The sequence below is a fragment of the Eucyclogobius newberryi genome, unplaced genomic scaffold (genome assembly GCF_026437365.1).
Source record: "Eucyclogobius newberryi isolate DKJ021-1_F unplaced genomic scaffold, fEucNew1.0.hap1 SCAF_2, whole genome shotgun sequence".
NCBI classification, from domain to species: Eukaryota; Metazoa; Chordata; class Actinopteri; order Gobiiformes; family Gobiidae; genus Eucyclogobius; species Eucyclogobius newberryi.
The window spans coordinates 44,242,489-44,270,345 of NW_027315834.1; the positions used below are offsets into that span (position 1 = coordinate 44,242,489).

The 27,857-nt window shown below is 40.2% G+C and overlaps 1 protein-coding gene across 1 annotated transcript; it reads left to right on the forward strand.

Annotated features, from left to right (window-relative positions):
- The first annotated feature begins 846 nt into the window (after window positions 1-846).
- On the forward strand, window positions 847-26,076 carry nup214 (nucleoporin 214). Its single transcript, XM_072453165.1, has 36 exons — window positions 847-961; window positions 1,182-1,377; window positions 1,441-1,592; window positions 1,973-2,171; window positions 2,242-2,312; window positions 2,395-2,458; window positions 2,544-2,647; window positions 5,975-6,081; window positions 6,165-6,231; window positions 6,349-6,472; window positions 7,673-7,831; window positions 7,936-8,344; window positions 8,436-8,554; window positions 8,627-8,799; window positions 14,229-14,312; window positions 14,376-14,525; window positions 14,672-14,830; window positions 14,920-15,023; window positions 15,920-16,090; window positions 16,173-16,258; window positions 16,335-16,421; window positions 18,785-19,090; window positions 19,170-19,328; window positions 19,658-19,763; window positions 20,029-20,104; window positions 20,540-20,609; window positions 20,678-20,741; window positions 21,141-21,193; window positions 21,272-22,864; window positions 22,980-23,035; window positions 23,106-23,280; window positions 23,433-23,570; window positions 24,244-24,412; window positions 24,944-25,095; window positions 25,182-25,215; window positions 25,764-26,076. Exons 1-36 carry the CDS (start codon window positions 920-922, stop codon window positions 25,795-25,797), a joined length of 6,012 nt encoding a protein of 2,003 aa, XP_072309266.1. The 5' UTR covers window positions 847-919; the 3' UTR covers window positions 25,798-26,076.
- The last annotated feature ends 1,781 nt before the right edge of the window (window positions 26,077-27,857 follow it).

Genomic DNA, 27,857 nt, shown 5'->3' on the forward strand with positions numbered 1-27,857 from the left:
ACTCCTTTAGTGGTATTTTAGACCTGGATTAGCTCTAGTTTAGAGCTGGTATAGTCTCGTTACAGACCTAGAAAAGATCTGGTATTTTCTTAGGTTGTACTTGGTAATAAAGGTTTATAGGTTTTAGTGTCTGGAGTGTCTGCCACTGTGGTCCAATAGATTTTGTTTTCCATCTGGCGGATCACTAAGCGTAGAAAAAATGTATGATTCATGTCAGCAATATTGTTAAATTTAATAAATAGAACTTAGTTTTATTGATTTCTGTCATGTCTTTGTGATTTTAATGCATTTTTTTTTTCTGTTGTGTGAAGCACTTTGAATTGCCTTGTGTACGAATTGTGCTCTACAAATAAACTTTCCTTGCCAAAGCAGACTTTAGCACTGAGATAGTAAGGCAAATATCTAGACATTGGCAAAAAGTAGGCTTACAGAAGGTTAGTGGTAGTTTGTAAATATTGTATTGGAATATTGCAGAGCCCAAACCAATATTATTATTATTTTAATTGCATGTCCAATACATTTTGTTATAAAAAATATTATATACTATAATATCATATGCATGTAATGAAAGAATAGATAATGGGGCTTTCTGCAAAAATAGAGGGATAATGTTGTTGTTGTTGTCGTCGTTTTATGGCGGTTGGATTCCAAGTGCTACATTGCCGCCAGACTTCATTCTTTAGACTTTATTCTTTTCTTTTTATGGCGGGGATAATAATAATAGATCACGGAGAAAACCGAAACTCGTTCCCTGCTCACTGTTATCACTGTCTCAGAATGATGACGTACGATGGTGACGCCAGTGAGTAAGCGACACTGTCGTTTTTTTAAGTGACGACTGAGGCTGTTTTTTATTTTTATAACAAACCAAAGGAATCATTTTACTATCATAACTTGGTTGACAGCCTGTTGATTCAAAATGAGCGATGACACAGATTCTCCCCCGGAGAGGGAAATGAAAGTAAGCTGTGCTCTTTTCTGTCGTTTTGACGGCTTAGCTTAGCTTTGCTAACGTAGTTGCCTTCGTAGTTTTCGGACATAACATTAAGGTTTTTATTTCAAATACTGCTGAATTGTTTACTGCAGGATTTGTGCATCTGTTGAGTTAATGCAACCTTAGCAGTTAGCTGCCAGCCGCCATTAAAAGCACTGTACTGTACTACTTGTCTTTGTTATTACAGGATTTTCAATTTCGTCAGATGAAGAAAATCCGTGTGTTTGAGTCACCCGAAGAGCTGCCTAAAGATAGATCCAGTTTACTCGCAATTTCAAATAAGTTTGGATTTACTTTTTTGGGGTTTGGCTCAACAGTCAAAGTTTTTCTAACCCAAGACATACTTGCAGTTGATCAAGCCGATGGCAATGCCAATGAAATAAGTACGTTTCTATTCTCTTTTTTTCCTCTGTCTCATCGGTTTAATTGACTTTCTCCCCTTAAAGTTGAAGGATTTCCTGCCGTAGCAGAGGTCACTGTGGGACTCACTGTACATCACGTCGCTCTCAGCTGCGATGAACTGACTCTGTCAGTTTGTGGAGTTTCTGACACAGTTTTGTTTTTGACATTTTATGATGTCCGTACCTTCATTAACAAGGTAATTAATTTACTTTTTAAATTGCATTTTTGATAGTACTCTAATAAAAGATAATTTTATTTGTATCTAGTAAATGCAAGTAGCAAAACATAAAATTATCGATGTTGTACACTACAGAAAAATTACACAGCCAATTTTATTATGTTTGCCTTCCCAGTGCTAGCCTGGATGGTCAAAACTTTATTTCTTATTATTTGTATTTCTCACGTGATCAAAATTTAAGGTGCAAAGTATATAAGAGATATATGACTGACATGGTGGACCCTGGAAAAAACCTGTACATAGCCATTCATTCAAGGCAATTAAGTTGTTAAAACTGTTTCATTATATTTACATTAAAAAAAAAGGTTTTAACTGTGTCTACACCTTCTTATTTTCAGAACAGAGCCCAGAAGTTACCATTTGCACTCCTACAGCCTCCAGTGCAGCCAAATGCATCCGTGCAGGATCTTCGATGGAACCCAGTTGCAGCATCTATGTTGGCTGTTTGCCTTTCTGATGGCAGCCTAATGATTTTGGATGTTGGTGATGTTGTTGTTGTGCAAGCAAACCTGCCAAATTCCATAGGGATTACAAGTAGTAAGTTTCACCTTTTTAATGTGACTTTATGTAATTCTTTCAGAAGCTCATCTTAAGCTTGATTTCACAGTTTGCTGGAGTCCAAAGGGAAAACAAATTGCTGCAGGCAAAATGGATGCTACAGTCAGTCAATATACACCAGTAAGGAAATTAACTTAAGATACTTTATTATTGACTGTTTATTGGAGCTTTTGAGTAAAAGTAATATTTTTCATTGGAAAAGACCCTGGATGAAAAGAAAAGAATTGCTTGTCCAAACTTCTACACTTCTGACAACCCTGTTAAAGGTATGAATGCTTCCGCAGCATGAACTATAATTGAAATTTGTGTTCATTATCAGTGTATTATCAATGTCTTGTTTCTCCACTGTAGTTCTGGATGTGTTGTGGTTGAGGACCTATGTGTTTGCTGTGGTTTACGCTGCTGCAGATGGTTCCCCGGAAACTCCACCTGATCTTGTTGTTATTTCTTTGCCTGTAAGTATGTTTGTGTTTTTTCTCGCCATGTTGCAGCGTGACGTGTCTCTCTCATATTCTTTATTTAAATATACTATGTATTACTGTACTCTTTGGGCTATAGAGCGCTCGTAAGAATAAAAGCCGCGCACACAAAATTTACGGAGAAAATGGAACTAGTACATATGCGTTGTAACATTAAGATATTTACACATAAATAAACGCAGTAGTGTTGTGTCTTTTAAACTGGGGATCTCGCGATTGCAGGTGCATTGTTACTAGTCCTTTTACTAATTAGACTCATTTCTCAGTGAATATGAGTTGGATTGTAACAAAGCACACAGTAGAAAAAGCTTCAGTTGTAGTCATCTGGACTCAGTTTGAAAAAGTAGACATTTCGACTCTCATCCAAGAGTCATTGTCAATAACAGAATTTAGGTCGAGAACTCCGATATTAATACTGTTCTGTGGTAAGACCCGCCCATTGGGAGGAGCCTTCCTGAAGTAGAAAGAGTTGTTGGTTTCAACAGAAACTCCCCCCTTGTATCTACCGAGCTAGCCTATTCAGAATCTTAATGGGCTGTTAAAACCTCTTTGTCTTAGTGAGACCCTGGCTCAACCACCCTGAGTACCTGATTAGCATTTGAATGCCCTGGTCCTTTACCTTTCCAGGGGTTCAGTAACCCATTATAGATAACAGGAAGATTAAACCTAAGCCCTCCATTTCTGTTTAAAGAAGGTCTTTCTTTTTTAACAAAAATAGCTTCCTTGACTCCTCTTTTAAACCATCTTTTCTCCCTGCTTAAAACCTTCACCTCACCGTCTTCAAACGAGTGATTAGAGGCTTCAAGATGGAGATGCACGGCACTCTGTGGACCTGAACTAGTATTTCTTCTGTGCTGATAAAGCCTCTTGTGTAGAGGCTGTTTCGTCTCACCTATGTAACGTTCTTTACAGCTTTCTTCACTGCATTGGATCGAATAAACTACATTGCTCTGTTTTTGAGTCGGCAATTTGTCCTTTGGGTGAACCAGTTTTTGTCTTAAAGTGTTGCCTGGTTTAAAATAAACAGGGACTTCGTGTTGTCTAAAAATTCTCTGCAGTTTTTCCGACAGGCCAGACACATAAGGGATAGAAACACCCTTCCTTCTCTGTTCAGTTTCCCTTTTGTCCTGCTTCTTGGTTCTCTTCACTCTGTTGAGAGCCCAAGCGGGGTAACCACAGGCTGAGAGGGCATTACGGACATGTTTTTCCTCTTTCTTCTTGCCCTCTGAGCTGGTGGGCACACCTTGAGCTCTGTGTTGTAAGGTTCTGATCACACCCAGCTTGTGCTGTAGTGGGTGGTTGGAACCAAAGAGCAGATACTGGTCCGTGTGTGTAGGTTTCCTATATACTTCTATTTGGAGTTTCCCGTCCTCTCCTCTGATCGTGGCACAATCAAGAAAGGCCAAGCGATTCTCCTTAGCGTCTTCTCTTGTAAACCTGATATGTGGGTCCACAGCATTGATGTGATCAGAGAAGGTTTCCAGCTCTTGTTTCTTGATAATCAAGTGTGCCCACCAGCTCAGAGGGCAAGAAGAAAGAGGAAAAACATGTCCGAAATGCCCTCTCAGCCTGTGGTTACCCCGCTTGGGCTCTCAACAGAGTGAAGAGAACCAAGAAGCAGGACAAAAGGGAAACTGAACAGAGAAGGAAGGTTTCTATCCCTTATGTGTCTGGCCTGTCGGAAAAACTGCAGAGAATTTTTAGACAACACGAAGTCCCTGTTTATTTTAAAACAGGAAACACTTTAAGACAAAAACTGGTTCACCCTAAGGACAAGTTGCCGACTCAAAAACAGAGCAATGTAGTTTATTCGATCCAATGCAGTGAAGAAAGCTGTAAAGAACGGTACATAGGTGAGACAAAACAGCCTCTACACAAGAGGCTCTATCAGCACAGGAGAAATACTAGTTCAGGACCTCAGAGTGCCGTGCATCTCCATCTTGAAGCCTCTAATCACTCGTTTGAAGACGGTGAGGTGAAGGTTTTAAGCAGGGAGAAAAGATGGTTTGAAAGAGGAGTCAAGGAAGCTATTTTTGTTAAAAAAGAAAGACCTTCTTTAAACAGAAATGGAGGGCTTAGGTTTAATCTTCCCGTTATCTATAATGGGTTACTGAACCCCTGGAAAGGTAAAGGACCAGGGCATTCAAATGCTAATCAGGTACTCGGGGTGGTTGAGCCAGGGTCTCACTAAGACAAAGAGGTTTTAACAGCCCATTAAGATTCTGAATAGGCTAGCTCGGTAGATACAAGGGGGGAGTTTCTGTTGAAACCAACAACTCTTTCTACTTCAGGAAGGCTCCTCCCAATGGGCGGGTCTTACCACAGAACAGTATTAATATCGGAGTTCTCGACCTAAATTCTGTTATTGACAATGACTCTTGGATGAGAGTCGAAACGTCTACTTTTTCAAACTGAGTCCAGATGACTACATCTGAAGCTTTTTCTACTATGGAACACGCCTGGACGAATGAGGGATTACACCGACATATTTCAAAGCACACAGTGTTTTGAAGTTTTACAAACAAAGAACAAATCACAGCTGTTCCTACTGTCCTTGATCACTCTGTGGGAGCTGATAAACCTGCGTCACATGTCACACATCTGGTTCATCTGCTCCTGAGCTTGTGCTTATATATTATAGAAATATATTCCATGGTAGTGATCCACAGGTTCTTTTGACTCGTGAGTCAGGTCTGGTCAAGAAAGTCTCATTTCACTGCAGAAGGTTCTAAACAGATTCTCCGTGAATATGAGTCTGATTGTAATAAATAAAAAAATAAAAAATAGAAAACACAATGTGTCCCCTGAAGTCTTCTACAGTGGGTCAAACGCTTGTGCTTCCTGCTAGAGTGCCTCACGGTGGCCGTAAAGTCCAGCCAGTAAAATCTATAAATTAGACACACCGCAGGGAACACCGCAGGGTTCAAAGCGTGGGAAAAAGTAGCGCCTTAAAGTCTGATAAGTACGGTAGTCATTTAAATGAAAACTAGTTTTGGAAATGTTGATTTAACTTGCAGTGGAACAAGAGAAATCCTCATCACATTTTTTTTTTTTTTACATAAGGTTCTGGTGGACCGTGGCGTGAAGGAACTATTGGAAGTTATAGCTGCCAGTTCTAAAGCAGATTATCTGTGTAGTGAAGGTTATTTTGCACTGACATGATCAAAAAAGAGTCCGGTAAAGGTGTAATGACTTAAAAAACACAGAAGAAGCTTCATGGAAGACTTCCAGTTTATAATACAAGGCCTTTAAATAATCTGCTTTTTGGAGAACATTAACTCTTGTAAAAAAATATTTTTGCAGAAAAAGGATGAGAAGGTGGAGACAAAATATCTTAATTTCTCTGACCCTGTTTATGGAAGCTGCACCGAGAGGCAGCACCACTCCTTTCTTTGCCAAATAGAAGACTGGTGAGCGTGTAATACATTATAATGCATTCACTTATTAAATAGAAAAAACAATATACTTCTAACTATAAATTTTGTTCTTTTAGGGACCTGTTTTTTGCTGCTTCAGCAGCTTCTCTTGAAGTCTGTCCCATTGCTCGGCAAGACGATAAGGTAATTCTAGCACATTATGTAAATGTTTATACTATACAAATGGTGTTTATTATGGAAACGTTTCTAAAATGTGTTCAATATGTCTAAAATTATATTGATTAAATGTGTTATATCTAGAACTGGGAACTGTGGCTTCTTGAGGATTTTAGCAGAGCAGAGCTTCCAGTGACTGAAACCAATGACGATACCTTTCCACTTGGTTTGGCAATAGACTTTACGAGCCAGCAGAACATTCGCATATGTAAGTCTACAATTTTAACCAGTAATCAGTTAAATTATCCACCAAAAGAGCACGTAGATGAGTCACTTTACCCAGATTTGGTGCTAGAGTCTGGGTGGGACATAAGGTTCCTTACATAAGATTTATCAACGTGGTCCCGTGTGTGACCTCCCAGATCCGCAGATCTCTCCCCTCTTGATTTCTATCTTTGGGGCCACTTGAAGGCCATGGTGTATCAGGTAAAAATAAGAGACATAAATCATCAACGCCATAGCATTATCGGTAGCTCTTTTACAAGCAAAACTCCAATGGCAATCATGTAGAACACTTTTTATATATAAGACCGGATGTCCAACATAACTTTTTTTTAATTTTTATTTTTTATATTACAATATTTTTATTTTTCAATGTATGGAAACTTATGGCCTACTCTGTAGAATGATAATATACAATATAATCAGGCACAAGTGAAAAAAATACATCTATAATATGTGCATGTCCTATAACCTGAAAGTTTACTCTTGTTATAAGATAAGATAATCCTTTATTGTCCCACATGGGGAAATTTCATTGATGCAACGCAGTTAGATACAAAGGTAGATACAGAAGAAAAGGACATAACTTATTGGAAGTTTGAAAAATACTTTCAGTAGAAGATCTCCTATAAACAAAAACTCCCATAGACAAAACCTCCCATTTCCCAACAAGGGATGGAGGGGAAAAATAATAAAGATAAAAATAAATAAATAAATACATATTCTTTTTCCCTTAGTATCAACTGCATGTGTTGTGTGTAAAGAATAGTGATTATCTGTCTGGTCTCATCTCAAGTGCAGAAAACAAACCATTTTCAGAAACATCCTAACTTTGTCTGATCAAACCTCCTGTTTAGCATTTGAAGAATAGAATTGTTTATTGCTGTTAAATTCCTCTGACAAGATAGAAAGACACAGCATCACACTCCAGACAATCCTGCGGCTGAATGCCAATGAGCCAAACCGTGCGTTCACTTCCTCATTCCTCATCTCTTCAGTAGTTTAAATTGTGCATGTCCTTCCTCTGCTTACTTCACAAAGAATGTTAACCTAAAGCTTTGGATATTGTTGCTTTTGCATTGCGTTTTTAAGTGAAATGTATCCAACATTCTGAGATATGTATTTTAATAGCCTAGATGTATATATGCTTTTGTGATATAACACTTGTCCTTTTATTATATTCCAGCTGATGAAAAGATCTTGCCTCCAGCACCTGTAATGCTGCTGCTATCTACACATGGGTTACTCTGCCCATTCGCACTGCTAAACTTTAACCCTGGGATGAAGCAGTTGGTTGCTCCTTCTACAACTTTATCCTTGGAGGGGGAGAGGCTGCCTAAACCAGGTATAACTAAGACATTTTACAATAGTTGAAACGTGTAAAGCAATTTTGTAATGACTTGCATTATTTGAACGTGAACCAGGTGTAATGCCATGTCTTTCCTGCAGGTGCGACTCTGCCTCAGAAACCTCCTCCTTCATACCCATCTGCCCCAGCAGCAGTTCCAGCCTCTGTTGCACTCGCTGCTCCTGCCTCTGCTGCCCCCCCTGCTGCCCCTCCAGCCGCCCCGTTCAGCACTGCACCTGCCACTCCCGTGTCATCTTCAGGCTTCACCTTCACAGTTCCTTCGACATGCTCCACTTCAGCTCCCTCTTTTTCACTCGGTACAACTCCAGTCTTTGCTTCTGCTGCCCCGAGCTTCTCCTTTGTCTCCAAACCGCCCTCTGAAACGCCCTCAGCGCTGTCGGCCTTCTCCTTTAGCACCCCGTCCACCAAAACTTTGGCTGTGGCCACGCCTGCTCCGACACCCCAGACTGTCGCTACCCCACCTGCTGCTAAACTCAATCTCAATGAAAGGTAAAACTTTAGATTCAGATTCAGTATTATATTTTTTAGTTTTATATTTTGTTTGCATTTCTTTTCAATGCAATTCACCTTTCTTTGGCAGATTTTCTTCATTAGAGACAACAAATCCAGCTCCACAGCCATTTTCATTCATATCATCTGCGCCTACGGGTAACTTCATAGCCCCTTCAGTGCCAGCCGCCAAACCACCTGCTGTGTTGGGTAAGTCAGAAGCTTCGGTCTGGAACACATGAACACTGCTTTAAAGTCTCTAATAATTTCAACCTTTTATAGCCCCAGTATGTCCAGTCCAAGCCAGTACACCTGCCACTGTGGTCCAGAAACCTACGCCAACGGTACAACCTCCAGCCCTGGCATCTGCCCAGGCATCTGCCTTGGCGTCTACCCAGGCATCTGCCCAGGCATCTGCCCATGCATCTGCCCTAGCATCTGCCCAGGCATCACAGGTTTGTTTTAGTGTCTCTCCAGACTGTCCTATTTGTTCATAGTACACCATTAAATTGGTTTATTTATGGGATATTACTACATAGACAGAGAATTGCGATAACCTTTGTTAGATATAGAATTTTAAGGTGATACGCTGCAGGTGAATAGGAAAAAAATCTTAAATTTAATAGGGCTGGGCAACGATTACAATTTTTAATCGCGATTAATTGCATTATTACGACGGCGTGTAAGGGCCAACCAAAAAAAATATTAATGCGGGGCACTACGAGAATAAAGTCATTAATTAATGACTTTTTTTCTCATTGAATAACGAGAAAAATCTCATAATTTAAAGACAATAAAGGCAGATACGCGGTTCACTTTCAGCACCATGTTACGGGCTCCCCCTCAGTGTTGCTTAATGGTACAGACCAGTAACAGCGCTGTGTTTTGTATGTTTAAAGCTATGAAGCTGATCTGCACTGAGTCAAATGCATCTGTCTTCATTACACAAACACACCACCACCAGCACGCAAATGGCGCTTGGTTAAATTTGAATACAAAAGCCCACAATAGATGTCGATCTTTATGATGCGGGCCTTTTAGACATTACAAACAATAATATACCCGGTGCAGTGTTCCCATGTCAGGTCCCGGACCTGTAAAATGACGTACTCGTGTAAGATAAGCTAAGATATTCCTTTATTGTCCCACATGGGGAAATTTCATTGGTGCAACGCAGGTAGATACAGAGGTAGATACAGAAGAACAGATCACTTATAGGAAGTCTGAAAAACACTTTCAGTAGAAGATCTCCTATAAATAAATAAAAACTCCCATAGACAAATAAATAAATAAATAAATACCATTGCATGTGATCCCGACAGTAATTGCACATGAATATGTGTCACGACAGCACATAGATTGCACATGAATTTCACAGTAATTGCACATGAATTCCAACAGCAATTGCACATATGACAGAATTGCACATCAGTATTAGGTTAGGTCAGTATTGCGAGTGTTCAGTACTAACAGTTTTTGTTATAAAGTCTGACAGCAGCAGGAAGGAAAGACCTACGGAACCTTTCCTTCACACATCGAGGGTGGATCAGTCTCTCACTGAAGCTGCTTTCCAGAGCGGAGAGAGTGTCCTGCAGGGGGTGACACTCATGGTCCAGCATAGATGTGAATCTAGCCAGGACCCTTCTGTCCCCCACCTCCTGCACCGAGTCCAGAGCACAGCCCAGGACGGAGCTGGACTTCTTGATGACTCTGTCCAGCCTCTTCCTCTCCCTCTCTGTGATGCTGCTGCTCCAGCAGGCCACACCATACAGGAGGGCCGATGCCACCACAGAGTCGTAGAAGGTCTTCAGGAGTGGCCCTGTCACTCCAAAAGACCTGAGTCTCCTCAGGAGGTAGAGCCGACTTGGGTATTAGGTGCTCGCGTGTTGGGTGCTCGCGTATTGGGTGCTCGCGTGTGTTGGAGCTGCGCTCATCCATATTGTATGGATGATGTATGGATGATGTATGGATGATGTATGGATGATGTATGGATGATGGCTGGATGATGGCTGGATGATGGCTGGATGATGGCATATGTGTAAAACATATCGCTTTTTGGCGTTGCCAAACACGATCCGGGCGTCAGGAGGAGGTGAGAGGAAGCGTAGACAGATGTTTTGTGTTCTGTGTGTTTTACTGAGTTTGTCCAAGGAATGACAAAAGGTTAGAATCGGAGCATAAAACTTAAGTGCACACAATGAGCACGTGAGAATAGTGACTGTGCGCAAAGTGCCCACGCAGACAATCAACTTAGAGGAGCAGAGAATGTGTGAATATAACACCGAGGCTTCTCCTGTCTGCGGGCGGCTGTGGCACGGAGCACGGCTGCTGTTTGAGCCCACAGTGCACTACAGCTGCACCATGGAGAAAGTAAAGCGTTTATCCAACAGTCTGTGGATGATGCGTAACAGGAAAGGTGCCGCTAAACGCAGTGTCTTGTCTTGTAATAAACACACACGTAAGACATCGTTTTAAAGACCAGGAAACACTTTAACATCTATTTTAGACTTTTATGTAGTTCTAAACTGTCAACTCATTCAAGCCCGTTCTTGTGCGTCCTGACCGTGGGGCTGAAAGTGAACTGATCACGTCACTTTGAATCGGCGCCTAAACTATGACTTTTTTCCCGTTAATTACGGCGCTTTTTTCTCGTTATTTAATGAGTTTAATGTCGTAAATTTACGACTTTTTTCTGACTTCGACTTTTTTCTCATTAATTAACGTATTTTTTCTCATTAATTAATGACTTTATTCTCGTAGTGCAGCGCATTTTTTTTCTTGGTTGGCCCTTATACTCTGTCGTACATTATTTCCCTAATTAATCACGATTAATCGCATTTTTACATGCAAAACGTGCGTGCGTGCTTTTTAAGAAATACTGCCTTTGAAATGATTATGTCCTATGGAAATGGAGAAAAATAATGTTTTGCCTGTAGGACCAAACTGATTAATCGTCAGTCAATATAGTAGGGCTGCAACAATTACTCATGTAAATGGAGTAATTTATTACATAAAAGCTTTGATTATGATTTATTGCTTTGATTATTTGTTTACCGTAATTTACATTAAAAAAAAATAATAATAATTAAACATGTGGATCTTGAGGAGCTTTTGTGTCACATGGAGCTTGTTCCACGTGGACCTGCAGCAACTAAAGCACATCAGAGGAGAGAGCGGTGTGTTTTGAACTCACAAGTGTGACAGGGAAGCGTTCTGTTGTGTGAAAGAGCACGGTGTCCCGAGCTGTAACTCTGCAGTCATTTTCAGCATTAGGCAAGGCAAGTTTATTTGTAGAGCACAATTCATACACAGAGCAATTCAAAGTGCTTCACACAACAGGAAAAAAAATCATTAAAATCTCAAAGACCTGACAGAAATCACAAAACAGTTTAAGACATAAAAGAGAAGTGTGCAAAGAAGATCATTTCAGTCATATGCACAGCCAAACAAAACTGTTTTAAGCTTAGATTTGAACATTGCCAGAGTAGAAGCCTGTCTCACATCTTCAGGAAGACTGTTCCAGAGTTTCGCTGTTTAAAACTGGAACGCTGACTCCCCATGCTTTGCCCGTGTCAGTGTTCAGGTGTAATATTTCACCTTGACAAGAGCAGTCTCAGTGCTGTGATGAGGTCTAAAACCTGACTGAAAAACATCAAATGAGTTGTAGAAATCTGTGAGCTGTAAACAACCTTTTCAAGGACTTGAAAAGGTACCCAAAATGTCAGATTAGAGACGAGCCGGTAATTATTCAGTTCTGCGGCATCAAGACAGCTCTTCTTTAGGAGAGGCTTTATGACTGCAGTTTTCAAAGACATTGAGAATGTTGTTGTTGTTTTATGGCGGTTGGCATCCAAGTGTTGCATTACCGCCAGACTTTATTCCTCAGACTCTGTCGTAGTCCTCAGACTCTGTCGTAGTCCGTAAAAGTACTCCTTCCATTGCTTTGGTGTTACAAAGCCCATGAGGTCATGATATGTCTTTGTGACTAGAATAGTTGTTGTGTCAGAGACCAACCGGCTTTTCCTTATAAAGTCGTTATTCCTTAGACTTTATTCCAGCAGGCGGTCTAAAATTCTAAAAAGAATAAAGTCTGATGAAATAAAGTCTAGACTTTATTCTTTAGACTCCAAAGAAATAAAGCCTAAAGAATAAAGCCTAAAGAATAAAGCCTAAAGTCTGGCGGTAATGTAACACTTGGATACCAGCCGCCATAAAACTACAACAACAAACTGTTCAGCACAAACTTTAGAAATCTGGTGGGTAACGCATCGAGGCAGCATGTAGATGAACTCAGACTGGTGATCTCCTGAAATGTTTTGTTAGATCTAAGAGTCTAGATGGTCTTAGGGTTATTGTAGAATTTATAGCATTTTTAATACCATGAATTTTGTCATTAAAGAATAATTCAAACTCATAACACTGGGGTGTGGAAATGAGTTCTAACGGCAGCTGAGCTGGAGGGTTTGTTAATCTGTTTACTGTGGCAAACGGCTCCGTATACCGTTCACTTTAGCCTTTGTCTTCTCCCCGTCATCGCCAACTTTCTGTTTCATACTCGTGTCCTCCGTGCTGTCACACAGCAAACTTCGCTTCCCAGTTACAATTGTAAGTTTAAAATATGCTGTTGTCTCTGTTGTGCTTAGAAACAGCAAATACATCCATGAGAACAGCACAGAGCACCGTATTACAATAAACTATAACGTTTATTAAAAAAATTATATATTTTATATTTATAGTTTACGAATGTACAAAAAAAATAACCGATCACTCGATTAATCGAAGAAAAGAATCAATAGATTACTCGATTACTAAAATATTTGATAGCTGCAGCCCTTCAATATAATACTGGTATATAGAATATTGCCATGCATACAGCTCTGAATGGCTACATGCTCTAGTATTCACTAACTTTTATTCTGCTTTTGTTAAACTTTTCTATTACGTAACCTTTTTATATGAAAATTTTTCCCATCTGTAGCAAAGACATATTGCAGTTTGGTACCGTTTGTTTATAGTAAAGGTGCTGATAAAACTATGCGTGAAAACTCGTACCCGTCTGGTATGTTAAAGGCGCAATGGACAATTTTTCCGCGATTTGAGAACGCAGGCGGAAGTGCGTTTGTTTATTAGCGCGACAGATCACATCTCATCTCTCGTCTCCCTTGAACAGTCTTTCTCTGTCTTAATTTTGTCCCGTACACTGAGGGAACTATATTATGATAGATCAATGCGCTTGGACACGCGGAAACGTAGGGACGAGCCGCACGAGGCTGCAGGTGAGCAGTAGGTGCATTTTATGATTGATACGTGGCAGGACTAATCTGCAGTCCACGCCACGAGGAAATAAGACTCGGGGACAAAAAAAATCGTCCATTCAACCTTTAAGGTAACATATTTAAAGTCATTCAGATGACTATAGCATAAAGATCTTGCTAACAAGCATCACAAATCACTAAATTCATTGAATTCTTCTTCCTCTGCGTCACTTCTAAACAACTAAACTACTCTAACTCCGGAGGTAGAGTAAGTGCAGATTCTCCTCTGTGTCATTTAGAGCCTAGAGCGACCTCTTGCAGTTGTCAGTGTGAAAATAATCAACATGTGAAATGCAGTTGCCAGTGTGAAAATAACGAATAATATCACATATAAGTCACTCAGGAGTATAAGTCGCACCCCGAGCCAAAACTATGAATAAACTTATAGTCCAGAAAATACGGATAAGTCAAAATGTCTAGTTGTGGTATGCGTGAGTCGCATGCCAACTTTAAGAAAACCTTTATAACCGTCTGAACTGTTGGATGTTTGTTACAACAAGAATTAACTCTCAGTTGCTAGACATAACTTTATTTTATAAAAAATATAAAATTCTGCCTTGAAATTCCAGGGTGTAGTTACTGTAAAATCCCTGGAAAAGCAACTGCAGCAAAAGAAAGACTCTGATCCCATCATGGCTGGCATTTTGGAGGAGGTGAGTGCACTCGCATATTTTAACATTACAGTACTATCAACTCATGCATTTACTTTTCTTTAGATTGCACACTTTCAAAAAGAGTTTGATGATCTTAAAGCGAGAAGTGCAAAAGGTGACTTTAAGGTTGGCACCAATGAAGAGATGAAGGAGCTGAGGAAGGAGTCTGAAAACATGCATGTTTTTACTCTGGAGATAAAGGAAACCACAGAAGTAAGACGAACTTGATGGCCATTATGTTGTTTTTATGATACAGCATTGCACTTCCCATCACACTCTTATTTTCCAAAACTGGCAGACCCAAATGTGGTCAAAATGAGTAGTCCCGGCCTAAAGACGCTTTGCTGTGTTTTCTCCAGTCACTGCACGGCGATATTGGCATGCTGAAGACTACTCTCCTGGAAGGGTTTGCTGGAGCAGAAGAGGCCAAAGCACAGGGTGAACTGGGCAAAGACAGAAATTACAGACACCTTCTGTATAAGAGACCGCTAGATCCTCGCAGTGATGAACAACTGAAGGTGAGAAACCATGGAAGGCACATCTCAAAGAAATAAAGTCATTTTAAATGTATAATAATAATAATATATTTTGTGGTTATGTCAACAAGGAAATCCGTCGGTTGTACCAGTATGTTATGTTTGCTGTGGAAGATGTCAATGATGTATTGAATGTTGAATGGGAAAAACATTTGGAAAAGAAGAAAAAGCAAAAGTAAGTGCATGTCATAGTTTAATGTATTTTTTATTTGTTAGGCCTTAGTTATTTTATTACTTGGTTTATGGATCCGCCGCACTTAGATTATTGATTTCTACAATATAAATTATTATACTTTTTTTTTTTATATACAAAGTACCACCGACAAAGCAAAAAAGCATTAAATTAAATGTAAAAAGCAGTACTAACTCAAAAGATAAGAGTGCGTGAAGCAATTTCTCGCCAAACTCCTGCGGAAGTTTATATCCTCCTTTTATATCGCAAATACACATTTTAAACCCGTTTACCACATTTTCTTCAGCGTGTTTTGCCGTGACTGGGTGGGTGGGGGAGGATGCACACTTAAGCGTCAGTACTGTCTGTCTAAAACACGCTAAATCTACAGTTACACTCACCTGCGCGTTGCATCCTCTCCTCCCCTCCCTCTCCTCCCGTGGTGCGTTTTGGGCAAACCCGAAAGAAAACATCTTTTGAAATTGAAATTATATTCATATTTCGTCCGCCTGTGCAATATATTTCATTTAAAAATCCGTAAACCAAGTAATAAAATAACTGCGGCCTTCGGGATCATGTACAAATTAGTTCAGAAAATAACTTCTGCTTTCCATCTGCATCTAGCCAGTTGTTTCAATACAATTTAATTCTGTTAACTATCCAATTTTCCACCCCATAAATTTCACTTGAAGAATTATAATAATTTTTCAGTTGCATTACTGGCATGGCATCATTATGAAAAAGTAATATTGCCTTGATCATCATTGTTTTAAATAACATTTCTTCAGTGCATTTCAATCAGGACAATAATCTATATTTAAATGTATGCGTAATCAACAAGGCTTTAACAAACATATTTCCAAATGATTAATAAAACCGTATTGTTGTTTCCCCTCCAGACATATGGTTGTACCGGGGCGTGAGAGTCTTTTCACTACATTGTCCAATAATCAATACATTATCAACCAGCAGAAGAACAGACTGGATCAGTTGGTTAAACAACTTACTTCACTGCATCTCTACAATAAGTCACAATCTATAACAAGCAGCACATCAGCAGCTACATCCAGGTGAGTAAACTATGAGGCATCTTTTTGTATGCCTCAAAAATAGGTTGCCTTTTTAACAACTTCATGTCTGTTTCTGTTGCAGTATGGACAGCGAGCTAGAAAATTTAAGGGATGCACTATTAAAGGCTAAACTGGAAAGCTCTCCAAAAGACTCACCAAAAACTCCAGGTATCCCAATACTCGGTGTAAGCAAAGTTATAACATAAAAAATAATGTTAACAGCCTTAAATACTATCTTTTACAGCTGCCAAGATCTCACCTGTAAAACAATCCCAACTGCGGAACTTTCTTTCAAAGGGTCAAATGCCACCTGTCCGGTCCACTGCACCAGGTTAGCTTGAACTTCAAGTAATTGACATCAGTGAAATCAAGCGCAATTAAAGCCGCATGCGGCTTGATAAAGTGTGTGTATTATTGGAGCTTAGGGTATTATTGGGGCTTGGTAGTGTATTTGACCAGACGGCGACACATTGGACATGGCCAATGCTGTGCTTAACCAGTCCAAATTAATGCAATTCTGTCAAATAAAAAATTGGACGGTGGCAAAGGCGGTTAGCGCTCTTGCCTCCCAAGAAGGAGATCATGGGTTCGATTCCCAGACCAGACTTAACATCACATGATCTCTCTGGGTGGAGTCTGCATGTCCTCTCCGTGTTACCGTGGGTTCTCTCCGAGTTCTCCGGCTCCTCCCACCATCCAAAGACATGCATGTGTTAGGCAAAATTGGTGACTCTAAATTGGCCCTAGTGAATAAATGTGAGAGTGAATGGTTGTCTGTAATGTCTATGTCTATGTGTTGGCCCTGCGACGAGTTGGTCACTGTCCAGGATGTACCCCGCATGAATTGCATTCTTCCGTGCATTGGCGTGGCAAATTAAAACAACTCTCAGTTGAATTTTTGAAGTTTGGCCCGTAACATTTATACCCCAAAATCTCATAACTTTTGATGCCCCTCTCCTGAAGCTGATTGTCACCGAATAGAACAAGTTAAAGTTGCTTAGGCTAACGCCCAAGGAGGAGTTTGTAAAAGCATAAAGGTTGAAAAAAGATTTGGCTATTTTCCCATTTGGGTCATTGGTACGGCTACGTTGTAGAAAACATGGCATGGATCTGATGGGCTTTTTTCATCGAGACGCCAAAATATACTTTTGTGCAAAGTGTCATGAATTTTGGAAGAACTAAAAATGTTAGTTCTCCTTGCAAAAGGCATGGGAGATTTGGCTATTTTAAGGTTTTTGTCATCGCTATGGATAAGCTGTACAAAGTATGACTATGGCCCCTTGGACGTTTTTTGATCAGGACGCCAAAATAGAATTTTGGAAAAAGACAGAATAATTCCAACTCTGGGATCAATACAACAATTTTGATAGCTTTTGATAGTCCTGAAGATGATTCTCACCAAACTTTAGGTTGGTCGGGCGAACGCCCTAGGAGGAGTTTAAATTATGACGTGAAGTTTTCTCAATTACGATAACACTGTAGATGTCATCGCTATTGCTACGCTGTAGGAAATATGGCACATGATCGGGATGCCAAAGTAGAATTTGGTGAATAATTTTAAATATTTTTGAAAAAGCCCCATACAAAATTTGATTTCAGATGTAGTACGATGTAGACACTGTAGTACGTATCATAAAAATGTGGATGACTTTTGATGTCCCACTCAAGAATATATTCCCCAAATTTGGGGAATATATTCCCCAAATTTGAGCCTGATTGGGACCAAGGAGGACTTTATTTAGGTGTGAACTGTAAAAATGTGGAAATTTCGGAGATTTAGCAATTTTCCCATTTGGATAGTATTGGATGTTTCATCACCATGGCTACGGGACGCAAATTTGGAAAAAACAAATTGTGAAACGATTTTTTTTCCTCCAAGCTTGAAGCTTAACAACTGATTCAAATTGGACTTGTTTTGTGCAAATGTGAGCCGCTGCCCCACAACACAAGAGGATGCAACGCAATCTTCCTCCTTTTATTGCACCTACTGCTGAATTCATGGCACTATCGCTTTACAAATAGAGGCATTATTGTGTACTGAAAATTTAAATATTTGTGAAATGTTTGCGGCTGTGTCGCACAAAGATTGTAATTTTTTTAAGACAAATTTGGATAACTTTTGATGCCTCACTCCTGAAGATGAGGCTCACCAGATTTTAGGTTAATCGAGCTAATGCCTTAGGAGGAGTTCGTTGAAGTATAAAGTGTAAGCGTGTTCAGATTTCAGATTTTTCCCATTGTATGGGATAATCTGATTATGATATTTGCTATGCCGTAACAAATATGACATTGGTCTAAGTATATTTTGTTTTTGCAAAATGTTGTGGTCCCCATTCAATCCCATGGATCGGGCCAACGCCCTTGGAGGAGAAAAAGAAGGGCAACATTCCGATGTGAAAACAATGTTTCCCATTTTTCAAATATCATAAACTATACATTTTCGGAAAGCATTTGCGCTTTCTTTTGTCGTGTGGGTCCTTTGTTATTTTTGAGTGGCCTGACGGAACTAATTGGCCTCTCTCCAGCTTGTGGCGCTCGGACCTAATTTTTAAGCAAAAACGATATAGGCGTTGCCACGGCAATCACATTGCGTGAATTGACTATTTTCCTCCTAGCAGGAGGCAGGACCAATGGCCCTATGCCCTGCTGAAGCTCGGGCCTAATAATAACCAACTATTCATTCTTCTTCATCAGCCAACCTTTCCCGCTCAGCCTTCCTTTCACCAAAATACTTTGAAGACCTGGATGATGTGAGTTCCACGTCCTCTCTCTCCTTGGATCCTAACCCATGTAACTTGGAGCTGGAGGAAGAGGAGGAAGAGGAGGAACTGCAGCAGGCGTCTTTACCTGTTATGCCTCCCACGTTGTCAACTCCACGACATCCCACAGTTGTGAGGACACCTTCTATTCAGCCAGGCTTTGGCATTCAATCTACTCCTTTAGCCAAGCTTCAGTCTTTGCAGGCGATGGGCTTTGGACTGAGCCCTATTCCAAGTCCAGGTAATTCATCCAAAGATGTCATAGTTTAACATACACTTGCAATTATTGATGATGTAAATGTTTGTGATGTTTGTTTTAGTCCCAAGTAATAAGATAAATCTCAGTGGAGCAGAAAGCACTGCACTTGCCACAAAGACAGTCAAACATCTTCCAGTAACGCGAACTCCTGTTCCCATGTCTGCGCAGCAGGCTGCAGCGAGCGCTGCGCTGCGCAGGCAGAGTGCCATTCAAAAGCCAGGTAGGTTTGCTGTAGTATTTAATTTAACTGAGTGAATGTGGGACAACAGGTGAAAATCAGCCCATGGCTACAATCCTGCATGTTTACAGTCTGTGTATCATGTATGTTCATTAACATGCACTGTCCTGAACAAATAATATCTAGAACCCAATATACATGGAGTAAAGCTGGCTTTGTGTCCTAGTGGTGGCAGGATATGCACATGTGCCTGTTACTCAGTAGAGGGAGACAGAACTCCATTTGTAATGGCTCTTACCTCAGTTTACCTTCTAATTTTTTAATCCTTCTATAAGTTTTAATTTTTGAATCCATGTTTATTTTTCCCCTAGCTGCTGGCAGTGCAACATTGACAGAATCGACTCTAAAGACTGTTCCTCATGTTGTAAATGTACAAGAACTGAAAGACAAAGGACCTGTCCCTGTGTCTGTCATTGGGTAAAAACTTGTTGACTTTTGTATTTGTTTTGTTTGAATACAGATGATGAATTGCCTCATCCCCAGACATGGGGGCTGAGAGTCTTCAGTCTGTAGTTGAATTGGATCAATTTAAAGACATACCACAAATTATCATCAGAATTGAAAGAAAATAACTTAAAAAATCTACCTCAAGATATAAAAAAAACAAATTAATCATTCTTGTCAGAATTGGTACTTTCATGAATGAGTACTTTAATTTTAATTCTTTGCTAAAATCTTTCAGCTCGTCAGTAACTAATCCAGCAGTTCAAGTGGTTCAGCCGGTTTTGCCTACAGTGCCCTCTAATCAGGTTAAACGAGTGAGTATTATATTGATTTGTATAATTCAGTTTATTGCTGTGGTCTGGCATACCATTGATTGAAATGCGTTTTCCTTCAGCATTAACAAACCTGGGCTTCATTCATGCACAGTTTAAGGGATTTTATTTTTAGTTAAGTAATCTTTTCATTTGAGTAGAAAGTGTTTGTTAGCTACAACTGCCCACTTCAACTATGGCCTCCTACTTCTGGAACTTATCCCACCATTTGTGCTTTGTATTGTAATTTTACATTGTGTAATTGGATCATACAAAAACGTTGCAAGTTGAAAGCTGTTTAAACTCTTTAACTTGCTTTTATCACAACACATCACCCTTCCCCACTCAAGCAGTTTGATGTTTCTGAATATATCTTGATGGTGTTTCTCTGGCTTTTAATACAATAATTTAAAATATATGAATGTGATATTTTCTTAGCTTCCATCCCAAGTTCCCCAGAAGATTTCTGCAGAAAGTGTATCTAGTTCACAGCTGAGTTTTGTTTTTGGTAAGCCCTGTTAACACATTTAGATTGTAACACACACATGCGTCTTTGACTTATATTGTGTTTTTCAGGAATGTCTTCTACTACTTCTGCAGCAGAACAAAACGGCAATAAAGGGTTCCCCTTTACTTCATCGTGAGTAAACTTGACTAAAGCTGTGCTTCTTTCACAATTGTTATTGTTTTTGAGATGTCAGTTTTGGAGGATTTTTTGTTTTTTTTAGACACTTTTAACATTTTATACAAGAACATTCAAAATTTGTCCGAAAGCCACAAAACCCATGTGCGATTATAGATTATCAGTTTGACTTTTTTATGCAACTTTTGGCATTTTCAGCACATTTGGGGTTGTGTGGGTGCGAAAGACAGGAGGGTGATGGGTGGCTCTTTGCTGTGGCGCAGTTGCAAAGGGGGCGAGGCTTTAATTAAGGCTTAAATCTTTATATAGAATGAGGAAAATCTTTGTACATCCTAATTTTACCAAATCATTAGTTCATTGTTCTTCAAAAGTTTCAATACCACTAATATTTTACAGTTCCACACCCTTCAGTTTTCCATCAGTTGCACTGGGAACTGGAAATTCACAAGGTAGTACTAAACTACTAAGATGATATTTATGTTTTTAAGATCCTTCCCTATTATACTTATTTTGACTTTTTTTTTCAGTAAAAGAATCTACTGGTAAATTCTCATTTGGAAGCGGCAAAGCTGTTTTTGGTCAGACATCTGAGGAGCAGTTCTCCCTCACTCCAAAGTCCACATCTCCAGCATTTGGTCATTCAGTCCCTCCGGCTCCAAGCACCTCGGCAGATACAACCAAACCGTCTTCCTCCCTGTCAGTGCTGCTCACAGAGCCACAACACCCCAAGACGGCAGCCGGGGACACACTGGGTGTCTTTACAGATATTCGTTTAGGTCAAGGCGAAGCTAAAGATGCTCCCACTAAAGCTGCGTTCAGCTTTGGTGATGCTGGACTTGAAGCAGGAAATGGACTTGCACAGTTTAGCTTTGGCACGGCCATCCAGAAGACAACTGAAGAGTCTACTGGAACTGAACAACCCGACAGTCTGTTTAAGCCTCCAGATTCCACCACAAAACAGGCTTTCTCTGTTCCCCAGTCAAGCTCTGTATCTGCACCCTCACCAACATCTATCATTGGTCTGCCCTCGACACCTTCTCCACCAGAGCATTCAAATGACGCTAACGCTCCAGAACCACTCTCTGAGCCCACACAACCACCTGAAAAACTATCTGAGACCCTGAATGTGGAGCCAAAAACTCTGGTGCCTGAACCTGAAACAACAGAAACACAAATGGCTGCAGCCATTGCTCCTGTCCCAGACGATACAGCTCCTAGCCCCCCACCTCCTGCAGCTGAGGCTCCTCAGACCGCCGCCTGCCCCGCCCTAGTGCCTCCCACTGCTGCTGTACTGTCCATCTCAGCCCCTGCACCGGCATCGTCTCCTGCACCGGCATCGTCTCCTGCACCGGCATCGTCTCCTGCACCGGCATCGTCTCCTGCACCGGCATCGTCTCCTGCACCGGCATCGTCTCCTGCCCCGGCCCCTCCACCGGCACCGGCATCGGCATCGGCATCAGCCCCTCCACCGGCCCCTGCACCGGCATTGCCACCGGCATTGGCCCCTGCACTGGCATCTAGTTCTGACACACCTGGCTCTATATTCACGCAGCCTCTGCCTCCCACAACAGACAGCACCACTGTGGTAACTTCACCAGTTATCAGTACTGTTGCCACGTCAGGAACCACCCCGACCCCTACTGATGTAAACACCGCCACCACTGCTGCAACGGCTTCTGTATTTGGACAACCTGCTGCCACACCGACCTCTTCAGCTGCCTCTGTGCCCTCCACTACAGCACAGCCCACAGCTTTCACTTCTTCTGGATTTGGTTCAGGTGGCACAGGATTTGGCAACTCTGTGTTTGGTCAGGTGAGTGGCTTTGGTCAGCCTGCCAATACTTCTGGAACCTCTGGTGGCTTTTCGTTTGGCCAGGCTTCATTTGGTCCAAGTCCAAACACAAGCACTAGTGGTGGTCTTTTTGGAGCTTCAACAGCGAGCAATGCCAGCAATTTCTCCTTTGGCACTAGCAGTGCTAACACGGCTAGCAGTGCTACCCCGGCTAACAGCACAGGCACCGGGCTCTTTGGTCAGAGCTCAGGGTTTGGCCAAGCATCTGCGTTTGGGAGCAATACAACAACGTCCTCCTCAGCAGGCTTCAGCTTTGCACAACCCTCAGGTGAGTTTTGCTCACAGGAATACATTACTTCAAATGTAATTGTCTGTAGCATGGCTTGACTTGTTTTCTAATTTAATTCATATTAATATTAAGTAGTACGTTTTGCATATTACAGGTTTTGGTTCTTCTGCATTTGGCCAACAAACAAGCACGGGCAGTGTTTTTGGACAGGTATAACTTGAACTCTTAATATGTGCCAAAATATCGACCAAATTGTCATGACAATGCTGTTGCCTTTCAGCCACAATCGCCTTCTGGTGGTGGCCTGTTTGGGGCCTCCTCAGGCAGCACAACCGGCGCCTCTGGAGGAGGATTCTTTAGCGGCCTCGGAGGCAAACCCAGTGAAGATGCTGCAAACAAAAACCCATTTGGTGCGACAGCCTCCACTGGAGCCTTTGGGCAACCGGCCCAGACGGGTATGTTTTACTCACTGAACCTTCACATCAAAACCTTTGACTTTCATTTGGACTCTTTTAACGACTGATCTGCATTAAGTCACTTGAACTTACATCACTGCCCAATACTTATCTGTCAATTTAAAACTAGCGTATTTCCTGTTAAATGATAGGGAACAACAGTCTGTTTGGGAACAGTAGTTTTGGACAGTCTGCTTTTGGAGATCAGAAATCTGCCGGGACCTTTTCCGCAGGAGCTGGAAGTGTGGCTGCACAAGGCTTTGGCTCCTTCGCTTCCCCAACAAAACCAGGTATAGATTTTGTAGTTGCCTAACAACTGCTTTTTTTTGTGATTTTGAGACGGCAGCTTTTTTTGTTATTGTTGTGGTTAGTCCAAAAATATGTTTGCTTTGTGTCTTTTAACATGGCACACGTTTTAATGATTGCACAATAGCACGTTACATCCTTTCCCCAGCAGGACTGAATTGCTTAGATCGTGTTACCTCCGGCTGTGGATATGTCTATATTCTACCTTTGACCATTTTTTCTTACATATTATTCATACCTAGTGTATATCTGGAGTAGTTCTAAAACATATGCTGCTTCAGAAATAATAATTATAATGAATAATAATAATAATTGTCCCCGCTTCACTCTTACTTTGCAGTATAAGTTTGGTCGTGTTTGATATTGCCTGTATCGGCCTTTAAACTAGTGCCAGTTTGTATACTAATGCCCAATTTCTAGCCATTGTTGAGGAAATGTAATCTTGTTACTTTGGCTCAATCAATTATTTACCTGGGCATAATGCAGGGGCTGTAATTTCATCACATCGTGTCCCCTCCTGTTTGGATTGGTGTTTTCAAACGTCTAATGCGAGTTCAAGATCCTAAACTGTCCATAAAAATACTACTGGTGGTGGAAGGAGCATAACATTTTTGACTTCTCTATATGTTTCAATAAATTCTTACCGTCTTCTTGCAGGTGGCTTTGGCAGTGCACCTGTGTTTGGTAGTCCTCCTTCTTTTGGCAGTGCTGCATTTGGCAGTGGAGCGTCTTTTGGGACAGCCCCCTCATTCAACACCCCCCCGGGCTCATCCGCTGGAAAAGTGTTTGGGGAAGGAACAGCTGCTTCAAACATGGGAGGATTTGGGTAAGAGATCATTGATATTCATTTTGACACTTTTAAAGTAGAAGTGGCACTTTAACCTGAATAATCACCATAAAGTTGTGTTTATTTGTCACAAAAAATCTCTGCAACGTTTAGTAAGGGCCAGAATCATTGTCAGACATTTTAAACCTTTTGCCTCACCATGTTAAACCACCATCTTTGTGGAAATGAGCCAAAATCTATGAAGCTCTGTGCAGGACTAGATTATTCCCCACAGATAATCTGCCTGCAGATTAAACTGGCCTGCTCTCCCTTCCATTCTTTCTGTGCGGTGGGTGTGGGTTTTGTTGAAGGGATTATGGCTAAAACCCAATTTCTCAATCCTCTAGTTCCCTCACAGACACGCGTGTACAATCTCTGTCTGCCTTGGAGAAAATATAGAATAAATGTTTCCCGATAGTCCAGATGATCCCGCAATAAAAACTCAATATTTGTGAATGTAAAACGCCGTCTTTCTCAGTGTCTGTTGTGTTCTATATTAGACTCATTACTTAAATGCGTAACCTTTTTCAGCTTTGGCAGCACTTCCAACGCCCCCACATTTGGCGCACTAGCAAATCAGAGCGCCCCCTCATTTGGGGGTCTATCCCAGCCGCAGCAGGCATCCACATTTGGAAGTCAGCCCAGCGGCTTTACAGGCTTTGGACAGCAGCAACAAAGTGCAGGTGAGAGTATTGAAATTGTTCCTCTTCAGTGAACTTGTTTTATCTTAGCCTGTCATATAATGCCAACTGTTTTAATGTTTGTGTAGGATTTTCTGGAAACGCTTTTGGATCTTCTAATCAGTAAGTAATCAATCATCCATTTAAACACAAAATGTAATGGGCGTTTCTCAATGGCGTTGCACTTTTTGCTGCCCCATCTTTCTGTTTTTGTGTGAGCGTGTGTTGGGAGTCGAGTGCAGTCGGAGGAGGGCAGGAGTACAAACCAGGCTGATTCACACCTAACCCTTCATGCTTCATTTATATACTTTATTTTATTAATGCAAAATAAGAGATATAAGACATGTCTGTTCATTTAATTTCCTGTTTATTGATTGGGAGACATTAAAAAGTGGTACTCATCTGGACTATGGGCCACGCCTGGATGATGCACCACATTCTAATTCTTGTTGTTCTTGCTCAATTTTGTGGAATACTTTAACCTAAACCACTTTTTTTTGCACATTTCTGATGGTTTGTCATAATATTGACTGAATCCCATCATATTCAGGAGTATCAATAAAATGTATACTAAATAGAGCTACGGTAGTTCTTACATTGTAATTGTCTTGTGTGTTTTAAGATTTATTGAGTTATTTTGATTTATTAACTTTAAGCCTTTTTTCTTGCAGATCAAATACAACATTCAGTGGCTGGAGAAGCTAATTCTGTTCAACTTTAACTTAAAGTTTGAAGATAATTCATCTCCCCGACTGTTTTGAAAACATTACATTTAATATTTGTAGTGGGTTTTCCTTTTTCAAACTTATTATGTAGCCTACAACATTTTGTGTATCAGTTTATTTCAGGGGAACAGTTCAAGTAGCCTACTTATTCAAATATAGAATGTTGAATGTAAAATACAGGTTTCTGTTTATGATGTACTTCATGTTAATGTACTTTGACCAGATTTATTGTATTTTAATAAAATCCCAGCCTTGTAAACCCATGTCTGAATTTTGACTGGAAAAGTGTGCATGGACAATCATTATTAGAAGTCAAACTGATTAATTCATGCTAAATCCTGCTTAATATTCAGCTCACTGTTCAGTTTTTAGAGTAGAAGACACTGACTCATCCAGAGCTGGACTCTGGGCTCATGCTGCCTTCTTACACTACCACCTTTAAATCCACAATGGCATGCACTATGTCAGTGTCACTTTGTCCAACTCGGTGAGCCACCGAGTTGGACCGAGGGGCCGCTCGGGGGGGATATACAAACATCACACAACATAAACATCACATATACAAACATCACATCTACAAACATCACACAACATAAACATCACATATACAAACGTCACACAACATAAACATCACATATCTTATCTTATATACAAACATCACACAACATAAACATCACATATACAAACATCACACAACATAAACATCACATATACAAACATCGCACAACATAAACGTCACACAATCGTCACACAACATAAACATCACGTATACAAACATCGCGCAACACATCACACAACATAAACATCACATATACAAACATCACACAACATAAACATCACACAACATAAACATCACATATACAAACATCACACAACATAAACATCACATATACAAACATCACACAACATAAACATCACATCTACAAACATCACACAACATAAACATCACATCTACAAACATCACACAACATAAACATCACATATACAAACATCACACAACATAAACATCACACAACATAAACATCACATATACAAACATCACACAACATAAACATCACATATACAAACATCACACAACATAAACATCACATACAAACATCACACAACATAAACATCACACAACATAAACATCACATATACAAACATCGCACAACATAAACGTCACACAATCGTCACACAACATAAACATCACGTATACAAACATCGCGCAACACATCACACAACATAAACATCACATATACAAACATCACACAACATAAACATCACATATACAAACATCACATCTACAAACATCACACAACATAAACATCACATATACAAACATCGCACAACATAAACGTCACACAATCGTCACACAACATAAACATCACGTATACAAACATCGCGCAACACATCACACAACATAAACATCACATATACAAACATCACACAACATAAACATCACACTACATAAACATCACATATACAAACATCACACAACATAAACATCACATATACAAACATCACACAACATAAACATCACATCTACAAACATCACACAACATAAACATCACATATACAAACATCACATCTACAAACATCACACAACATAAACATCACATCTACAAACATCACACAACATAAACATCACATATACAAACATCACACAACATAAACATCACATCTACAAACATCACACAACATAAACATCACATCTACAAACATCACACAACATAAACATCACATATACAAACATCACACAACATAAACATCACATATACAAACATCGCACAACATAAACGTCACACAATCATCACACAACATAAACATTACATATACAAACATCACACAACATAAACATCACATATACAAACATCACATCTACAAACATCACACAACATAAACATCACATATACAAACATCACATCTACAAACATCACACAACATAAACATCACACAACACAAACATCACACAACATAAACATCACATATACAAACATCGCGCAACACATCACACAACATAAACATCACATATACAAACAACACACAACACATCACACA